Here is a 10,828-nt window from a genome sequence, read left to right on the forward strand (position 1 = left end):
CAGTACAATAATGAGTGTCTGCTGGCAACAGTGAAGCAGGAGGTTCACTGCAATTTTGAGGCTGCATTTCAGCAAATGGAGTCAGGAATTTGGTCAAAATTAATGTTGTCCTCAGTGCTGAGAAATAGAAGAAGATACTCATCCATCATTGTGGAGACACAAGGGTCAGTGGGTCCTCTAATCTGCTGGCCTGGTTGTCTTTAGAAAGATCTTTTGAACCAAGGCTCATCCCACTGTAAGCCTGTAGTTTTTTCCTGGGGGAAAATACTACTTAGACAACACAGGGTGAGGGTAACACAATGGGGTGATACTTTATTTTTTGGATCAGCAGTCTCAGCAAGTACCAAGATGATGCAAATGCAGAGTCTCACCCTTCTACTGGCTTGCCGGGCATTAGAAGAGCTGCAACTTTGGGGTTTTCAGGGACAACTACCCCAACCAGTGACACCCCACTTTTGATGGGCACCCATAGAGAGAAGATAGCAGCAAACTTAAGAAGCTGACAGTCTATTGAGGTATGTGGCCAGCTGACCTGATTGCCCCAAATGGGATTTCCAACCATCTCCATAGGTTCAGTGATGGGCAGTGAATCAAATCTGTATTCCTCTGGTTGGAGTAATGGTGCCTTGGCTGCTGTTCTCTAGAGTCTCTCAGTAGAAGGAGATAGGTCCCTTTTATACCCACAGCTGTGCTTCAGGCCGTTATCAGGCTTGGGGTGAGGTGGGAGGAGGTTATCTCTCATTATTTGAGTGTTCAATTAAACTACAACCTGCAGGGACTGATACAATAATTAATCAGCAGGCATATAACATATTAACAAACATTGATTGTTCAGTTAACCTGCATCTTTGTTCTCCAAGGTTATTAAGAAGATTAAATTGTAGAGTCTGATACAATGGATAATCAACAGGCCTTCAACAAATTAACAAGTCAATAAACACAAGAGTCAATGTGCAGGCTCATGAATAATGGCTTATATCTCTTGATCCACTGAACAAAATGTCGCATCATTAAGAATAAGCACTGTGTCGTCACAGTCATGTAATACCATCAGGGAAGCATTCTGATTGGCTCCAAATTTATTCTGCAGCAGTACAACGGCCCTAAACATACAGCTATTGTCATTAAGGACTATCCAGCATAAAGAACAAGGACTCCTGGAGGTGATGATATAGCCCCCACAGATCCCTGATCTCAGTATCACCCAGTCTGTCTGGGATTGCATGAGGACACAGAAGGATTTCCACAAGCGACATCCACAGAAGATCTGTGATTAGTTTTCCCAGATGTCTGGCACAACATCACTGCCGAGTGCCTTCAAAAGCGGTGTGAAAGTGAACATAGGAGAATTGATGCTTTGATGCTGTTTTGAAGCACAGGGTGGTCACACCAAATATTAATCTGAATTAGATTTGTTATGTTAGTTCACTTTGTATTTTGTTAAGTGAATTATTGATACTTCTATTTTCTCACACCTACCAACATTTTTTACACAGTACAAGTATATATTTACTACATGCATATATAATATTCATATATTGAATACACCATGTGCACAGTTTGAGGAAAGCTCAGTATTGTGTTTAGAGTCGAAGTGTCGCTACAACACTGAGTTAATAAAAATGTTGCTTTTTTCGTGAAGATGAGTGTTGCCTTTTTTACCTTTGATTATAGATGGATCTATAGATTTTAGTTACGTAGATATCAGATAAATACATAATAGATATGAGATAGATGGATAGATAGATGTAAGGAAGAGCAGGTCTAAATCATCCTAATCTGAGCATTATCAAAAAGGAAAAAAAAGATAGTGGTATAGGCTGGCATCTCATGGCTAAAAAAATGCATCCATGAGAAAGCCCATGATATTTTGTTGTCAGCTATAGACATTTGAAAAATATTACATTTTGGAATTTGGAATAGGTTTTTAGTTGTTCTTCACCAAATAATACTCTGAGATTTCTCTTGCTGTCTTTGTGTAAATCTAAACTGTGATTCGATTTGGTCAGAATCCATCAAGTTGCACTCAGATACATAAAATGGTAATCATACCAGGATGGAAAGTCCCGTAATACCACGTTTGATGAGCCTGACAGACATATTACTTTTCACGTCTAAGATCTTGTTTGTTCTCCATTCACAGATAATGGATCTTCTGACAAACTCAACGTTGAGGGATGTGACCATTAAGACATGGACTCTGGAGACTTCTGATCCTCTGTCTCTTCATCTCAATGTGTCTTCATCGCCTCCTTTTAATGGCTGTGATATCCAAGATGGAATCTTGTCCTGGATGCTCCCTGTGGTTTACTCATTCGTTTGTGGACTGAGTCTCTTGAGCAATATTTTGGCTCTTATTGCTTTTTGGACAAATTGTCAACGATGTACATCTATGACTATATACATGCGGAACCTCGCCATAGCCGATCTGCTCTTAGCGCTCTGCCTACCTTTCCGCATTGCGTATCAGAACAGTATCGGTCCTTTTCTCTTGTGCCATGTCGTAGGAGCCTTCTTCTACTTGAACATGTATGCAAGTATCATGTTTCTGAGCCTCATCAGTATGGATCGGTATCTTAAAATAATCAGACCTTTACAACAGTACAAGATCCACAGCGTTCAGTGGAGCTCCAGGGCCGCTCATGTGGTCTGGATGATCAATGTGGTGTTCATTGTCCCGTTCTTATTCGAAAACAAAGGAAATGAACCTTGTCAAAAATGCTTCCACTTCAAGCAGAAGGGGAACGTGTCGGCAGCCATCAACTTGACTGCCGTCATGGCTTTCTTTGTCCTTCTTTTCCTTTTTGTCTATTTTTATGCAAAGATCTCCGCTAAACTCCACCGAGCTTCATTGGTAAAGAACCAACCCCAAACGAAAAGAAACAGTAACAGGGCGATGAAAAAGTCCTTCATTGTTCTCATCATCTTTATTGTGTGTTTTGTCCCTTATCACTTAGTCCGCGTGCCCTACGTTCTGGCCCAGATTAATATCATCCCCAGTCTGCCCTGGAAACAGACTCTGCATATCACCAATGAGTTAGTGCTCTGTTTATCCACACTCAACAGCTGCCTGGACCCTGTGATCTATTTCTTCTTGTCTGACAGCTTCAAAAGAGTTGTCATTTGCACCATCCAAGGAAAGCTCAAACTCATCATGAACAATCAGGACAGAGTGTCAAACGGCACCAGATCTGTAACTGAACTGTGACGCTGCGGTGTTTACGGGCAGTGCCTACTCGAGCACCTGTTAGTCACTGATCACATGGAAAAGCCCAGCGTGGGTTAGCGAAGGGAACACAGATTTATGCAACCTCCCTTGTGATTCTGCGTGTGTACTGAGAGGACCTTAACCGTCTCTGCACCATATGGAGATGTGCTACATGCTCTCCCATATCCTCAGTGTCCAAACTTGTGTCAACACCTACATTCCAAGAGATGTCAACATGACCTTCTTGACCCAGGAGACCTTCTTCTGATATTGATCATTGATTATACTAAGTCCAGATAAAAGTAGATATCTCCAAGCTTTGGTGGGTGAAGGACAGTTGATCTTTGGTTGGGTACAGGCACAAAAATCACACCAGCAACCACATCTTCTGCTCGGCACAGTCTGTCATACCATTCAGCCAGTCTCTCCTAGCACTGGTATACTGGAAAACAATTGCTTAAAAGTAAGGACTTGTTCACTTGATTATATTTTTGATCCGAGGGCAATCCAACAAAAACATCGGATCGCACTCAGACCAATGTTATTCTCTGGAGCCGTGCACATGTCCGATTATTTCCTCGGACAGAGTCTGTCTGAAGAAAAATTGCAGCATGCCTGAGATGGATACGATTATTGGATCGCACTCAGCCATGCAAAACAGTGAGTCTGTGGAAAAAACTGGACTGCATTCGGATGTCATATGAGTGCAGTTTGATTTCCAATAGAAAACTGAGTGTCTAGAAAAAACACTTTAGCGATGAGAAATATAACAGATTACCCTTAGCATAAATGGACCCAACTTAAGGGATAATGTGATTAAAACTTTACTTTAAGGAATTAATATGGTCAAACAAGTAAGGATCAAAATAAGTCAGGTGGTATTGCTGTGTAACATTTATTTGGGACTCACTCTCCTAAAACTAATATATCTCCTACCTAGATTAATGACTGCAGCCCACTAGCTAGCATAGCTTTTCTCAATATAATTAAAGATGTCAGTTGCAAGACAACTAGAGCTGATTACAATTCACTCTGACATGTTTCGCCATAACTGGCTTCATCAGGGGTCTGAAGCGAAACTTTTGAGGCTCAAGACTTTTGCTCAAGTTTGATCAGAGTGTGATTTGCATAATCTGCTGGATTCTCTTGGATGAGAGAATATACGCTTGTATGACCCCGGTCTATTAGTAGTCGGCAAGTGTAATCTCCTAGTACTAGGACATGCCTGTAAGGCTAAGTTCACATGTCCTCTAATCATCCGTTTGTAACGGATGCAGCAAGATGTTTTCCATTGACTTCAATGTAAAAAAAAAAAAACATCCAGTTGTAGTCCATTGTTTTAAATTAACAAAAAAGTTGAGTCTGCACGACTTTTGTCCTGCTAAGATCACTAATGGATGCTGGATCCGTTTCAAACGGATGATTACTGAATTGCGAACTTAGCCTAAGCGATGTGAGTAGATTCTTATGTGCTATACCAGGGGTGGGGAATCTTTTTTCTGCCAAGGGCCATTTGGATATTTATACCATCCTTCGGGGGCCGTACAAACTCCGCCCACAAAGTACATCCTGACTCTGGCTCTGGTGTCAGGACGTAATCTTTCACTTCATGCCCTTCAGTGTTCTGTAGTGAACACTGCGTGTGTGCTCACAGAGCAAGAAGAAATTAATGAGCCTGTGGCAATCAAAATACAGCTCCTTGCCAAAGCACTGCAGTCCCTGAGAATCTGCCCGGGGGCCGGATAAAAGGTCATCGAGGGCCGTAAATGGCCCTGGGGCCTGAGGTTCCCTACCCCTGTGCTATACGAAGCCTGTAAAGAATACAGTGTTGTAATATAAAGTGTAAGGCAGCGTTCACCGAGTGTATTGGTCGACACTTACTTGGCAGCGCATTCACGTCACACAGGAACACTTTCCGTTAAACAGTCTATATGGTTTATTGAACGGCATAAACCATTTAAGGCAACACAAAGAAAACAGACTTGTATCAGATAGATCAGTGTTCACATTAGAGCTCCGCTCTCTCAGTTCTGAGGCCACACAGGATGTGCCATGTCCAGTAACAGGCTCTATAGCCTCAACACAGTTATTTCCCCCTGTCTGGGGTGACCTCTGAGGAGCTCCTGCTCCAGACGCCGACTCTTGGTTGGTCCTTTCTTTCGGGGAAGCGGCTGCACTGGGCTCACCATTCCAGACAGTGCCTTATTCACTAGGCCGCCTCACAGTTCCAGAACCACAGCCAGGCAGTGGCTTCCCCAAACGCAGGCGGTCACAGACTCTGCTCACACACGTGGCCTGTCCAGGTGCTATTCAGGGATCTGACCCTACCTCCCTGGGTCTCCCAACACACCGGTCTCACCAGGTCAAGGGCCTCAGCGGGTGCTATTCAGGACGTCCGTCCCCTCCTGAGACCGTCCAACTCTCACACTTCCCTGGGTGCTATTCAGGGATCCTTCCCAACTCCCAGGGACTCCCAACACACCAGCCTCACCAGGTCCAAGGTTGCAGCAGGTGCTATTCAGGAAGGCAGCACACCTACCAACACCTAGACCCTCCAGGACCTTCCACCCTGAACCATTCAGGTACACACTCTCTCCCCATGTGACCAGACCTCAGGCACCTTATATGGTCCATAACCACACTCAGAGGTGAGGTATTGGTTACATGGTTATGACCTCACTAAAGGTCTTCTTCACACAGCCACACACACACAGGCTTTATCCTGGGCTTTCAGACACATGCCCCTAGGTGGGTTTGTAGGTGACTGGTCCCACCCATCTCACCAAGTCACCTGGAAGCTTTCCCTGATACAATGTAGCAAACCCTCAGCAGTACCTCTGCTGATCAACACATGTTCCAGCTTCCATCACAAGGCACTCACACTTGTGATACGTATCGGCCTTCACAACCCTGCCAGTCACCATTTTCCCTATTACAATGAAGGAACACCTGCATGCATGTCCCATACAGCGCCCCCTAGCTGTCACAGGGGTCACTGCATCACTCAAGATACAGCCTCACCTCACTGCTCACCTCTTCTGCCACCGAACTGCTCACTATCCGGTCCTCTTCTTCCCACCGTTGCACCATTTCATGCCGCTTCACTATAGGCCAGATTTTCCAGGCCTTGGGTGTCACTGTGTGTCATAAGGTTGTGACATGATCATGTCACAATGTGTGCCGTGACTTTATAACACGCAGTAGCTGGGATGGAAGTGCTAAGGACAGATATGTGGCACGCAATGCCAGAAAGAAGACCAAATGGCTGACAGCGGATCAGCTGGAGAGGTGAGCAGTGAGATGAGAATTAGTTTTTTTGCTTTTTAACGTCTTCCATTTATTATGCTCGGAAGTTTGGAGAGAGCCCAGAGCATAATAAGGAATATTTAATTTATGGTAAATTTATTTTGGAAAATTTTGTAAAGCCGGAGAATGCAAATCAAAAAATGATCCATACATCTTCAATATATAACATCTCTACACCGGCAGAGACTCACAGGGGATGTCTTCACTTTTCTTTTTCTTTTCCATCTGCCCTGGACCTTCACAACGACTTCTCCTGACTATAAAATGGGTCTCTGCAAAGTTTGCTGCCCACTTAAGGGCTCATACACACTTGCGAGAGACTCGCACGATCTATGGTGCCAAAATACTGTGTTTAATGGCAACAACTGGTGGCACCAAATACGTTGGTATGAAAATATATTTAACCCCTTTCTTACAATGGACGTAATATTCCGTCCATGTGACCTGGGACCTAATTCCCATGGACGGAATATTACATCATAGCGATCAGCGGCGCCCACGTGGTGACCGCCGCTGATCGCGGTCACGGACCGCCCCCGACATGTTAACCCCTGGCACACCGCGATCAAACACGATCGCGGTGTACCGGGGGTTAAAGGGAAGCATCGGCAGGGAATGGGCTCCCTCCATGCTTCCCTGAGCCCCCCACAGCAGCGCAATGTGCAGCGCTGCTGCGGGGGTCTCCTTCCCTGCAGGTCCTCGAATCCAAGATGGCGACAGGGGACCTTCGGGGGCCTGCAGGGAGCTGGCTTCCTGGGACAATGTAATAAAGTTAAAAAAAAGTGTAAAAATAATTTACAATAAAATCGCTAAATAATTTAAAAAAAAAATATTCCCTAATAAATTCATTTTTTGGAAATAATAAAAAAAACAAAAACACAATAAAAGTACACATATTTGGTATCGCTGCGTCTGCAACGACCCGCCCTATAAAACTGTCCCATTAGTTAACCTCTTTAGCGAACCCCTTAAAAAATAAAAAACGAAGCAAAAAATAATGATTTATTATCATACCGCTGAACAAAAAGTGCAATTACGAGCGATCAAAAAGACGCATATAAATATCCATGGTACCGCTGAAAACATCATCTTGTCCCACAAAAAACGAGCCACCACACAGCATCATCAGCGAAAAAATAAAAAAGTTATAGCTCGCAGAATAAAGCGATGCAAAATAATTATTTATATAAAATTGTTTTCATTGCATAAAAGCGCCAAAACATAAAAAACTACCTAAATGAGGTATCGCTGTAACCGTACTGACCCGAAGAATAAAACCGCTTTATCAATTTTACCGCACGCGGAACGGTGTAAACGCACCCCCCCCAAAAGAAATTCATGAAACGCTGGTTTTTGTTGATTCTGCGTCCCAAAAATCGGAATAAAAAGCGATCAAAAAATGTCACGTGCCCGAAAATGGTACCAATAAAAACTTCAACCTGTCCCGCAAAAAATAAGACCTCACATTACTCAGTGGGTCAAAATATGGAAAAATTGTAGCTCTCAATATGTGGTGAAGCAAAAAATATTTTTACAATAAAAAGCGTCTTTTAGCGTGTGACAGCTGCCAAATATAAAAACCGCCATAAATAGTAAATCAAACCCCCCCGTTATCACCCCTTTAGTTAGAGAAAAATAATAAAATTAAAAGAAAATGTATTTATTTCCATTTTCCCATTAGGGTTAGGGCTAGGTTTAGGGCTAGGGTTAGGGCTGAGATTAGGCTTAGGGGTGTGTTGGGGTTAGGGTTGGAGTTAGAATTGGGGGGTTTCCACTGTTTAGGCACATCAGGTGCTCTCCAAACACAACATGGCGTCTGATCTCAATTCCAGCCAATTCTGCGTTGAAAAAGTCAAATGGTGCTCCTTCCCTTCCAACCTCTGCAATGCACCCAAACAGTGTTTTACCCCCACATATGGCGTACCAGCCTACTCAGGACAAATTGCAAAACAACTTTTGTGGTCCAATTTCTCCTGTTACCCTTAGGAAAATAAAAAATTGGGGGCAAAAATATCATTTTTGTGGAATAAAAATGATTTTTTTATTTTCACGCCCGGGCGTTATAAACTTCTGTGAAGCACTTGGGGGTTCAAAGTGCTCACCACACATCTAGATAAGTTCCTTGGGGGGGTCTAGTTTCCAAACTGGTGTCATTTGTGGAAGGTTTCCACTGTTTAGGTACATCAGGGGCTCTCCAAAGGCAACATGACCCCCGCAGACCATTCCATCAAAGTCTGCATTCCAAAACGTCACTACTTCCCTTCCGAGCCCCGACGTGTGCCCATACAGTAGTTTTCTCCCACATATGAGGTATCAGCGTACTCAGGACAAATTGGACAACAACTTTTGGGGTCCAATTTCTCCTGGTACCCTTGGGAAAATAAAAAAATTGGGGACTAAATGATCATGTTTGTGGAAAAAATACGATTTTTTTATTTTCACGCCCGGGCATTAAAAACTTCTGTGAAGCCCTGGGGGGTTCAAAGTGCTCACCACACATCTAGATAAGTTCCTTGGGGGGTTTAGTTTCCAAAATGGTGTCATTTGTGGTGGGTTTCTGCTGTTTTGGTACATCTGGGACTTTCCAAACGTGACATGATGTCCGATCTCAATTCTAGCCAAAAATGTCAAATGGCGCTGCTTCCCTTCCGAGCTCTGCCATGCGCCGAAATAGTCATTTACACCCACATATGGGATATCAGCGTACTCAGGACAAATTGCACAATAAATTTTAGGGTCCCGTTACCCTTGGAAAAATAAGAATTGAGGGTGAAAAGATCATTTTTGTGGAAAAAATATGATTTTTTTAATTGTACGGCTTTATGTTATAAACTTCTGTGAAGCCCTTGGGGGTTCAAAGTTCTCACCACACATCTAGATAAGTTCCTTGGGGGGTCTAGTTTCCAGAATGGGGTCACGTGTGGGGGGTTTCCACTGTTTAGGTACAACAGGGGCTCTCCAAACGTGACATGGCGTCCGATCTGAATTCCAGCCAATTTTGCATTGAAAAATTCAAACGGCGCTCCTTCCCTTCTGAGCTCTGCCATGTACCGAAACAGTGGTTCCCCCCCACATATCAGGTATCAGCATACTCAGGACAAATTGCACAATAACTTTTGCAGTCCAATTTCTCCTGTTACCCTTGGTAAAATAAAAAAAATTGAACCTGAAGTATTTTTTTTGTGAAAAAAAGTTTAATGTTCATTTTTTTTTTAAATATTCAAAAAATTCCTGTGACGCACCTAAAGGGTTAATAAACTCCTTGAATGTGGTTTTGAGCACCTTAAGGGGTGCAGTTTTTAGAATTGTGTCACTTTTGGGTATTTTCTATCATATAGACCCCTCAAAGTGGCTTCAAATGTGATGTGGTCCGTAAAAATAAAATGGTGTTGCAAAAATGAGAAATCTCTGTGATTTAAGGGCATAAAAATTCAAAGTTGGAAAATTGCAAAATTTTCACCAAATTTCTGTTTTTTTCACAAATAAACACAAGTTATTTGAATTAAATTTTACCACTAACATGAAGTACAATGTCACGAGAAAACATTGTCAGAATCACTGGGATCCACAGAAGCGTTTCAGAGTTATTACCTCATAAAGGGTCAGTGGTCAGAATTGTAAAAATTGGCCCGGTCATTAACGTGCAAACCACCCTTGGTAGTGAAGGGTTTAACAAGAAACAGAAATGCCAGATGGAGGGAAGTAAATTTGGTCAACACCCACAATTGATTTGCAAAATCTGAATACTAAAATCTCAACAGGGGCTCTATCTGTCATTAAATTTCTGCTTCCTAGTCTGAGGGCAGCATAAAACAGCGACAGAAACCTTGATTCCAGCAATGTGTCACTTACTGGGCTTCTTGCTGTAGTCTTGATAACATCACTGTTTAATTTGCTAGATGTCTTACTGATGAGGTCTTTCTAACCCCCACTTGCACCAATGATTGACTGCTTTCTGTCATTATTATGCAAAGGCAGAAAACTGACAATATTGAGGTCTACATAGCTGAAGCTCCTCAGAGGAGGACTAGCTGATCTGCAGCAGATAAAACAGTGATTTTATCAAAACTAAAGTAAAGGGCCGGTCACACTAAGCGATATCGCTAGCAATATCGCTATAACGTCACTAGATTTTGTGACATTATAGCGATATTGCTAGCGATATCGCTGTGTCGGATACTTACCTCCGACCACTCCCCCGCTGGTTATCGCTGATCGCGCGAGAACGTCCTGGACCGTTTCTCGTCGTCAGCTTCCTGCTGTGGAGACGAGCGACGCGTGGACGCGGGCGGGAGGACGTCAGGATCGCCTCGT

The 10,828-nt window shown here is 43.2% G+C and overlaps 1 protein-coding gene across 1 annotated transcript; it reads left to right on the forward strand.

The window, feature by feature from the left end:
• Positions 1–1,286: 1,286 nt before the first annotated feature.
• On the forward strand, positions 1,287–3,208 carry LOC141048197 (probable G-protein coupled receptor 34). The gene is made up of 2 exons (XM_073543650.1): positions 1,287–1,313; positions 2,144–3,208. The coding sequence occupies exons 1-2, from the start codon at positions 1,287–1,289 to the stop codon at positions 3,206–3,208; spliced, it is 1,092 nt and encodes a 363-aa protein (XP_073399751.1).
• Positions 3,209–10,828: the final 7,620 nt, after the last annotated feature.

Source organism: Dendrobates tinctorius, unplaced genomic scaffold (assembly GCF_039654945.1).
Source record: "Dendrobates tinctorius isolate UK_male_01 unplaced genomic scaffold, ASM3965494v1 ptg000133l, whole genome shotgun sequence".
Taxonomy (NCBI): Eukaryota; Metazoa; Chordata; class Amphibia; order Anura; family Dendrobatidae; genus Dendrobates; species Dendrobates tinctorius.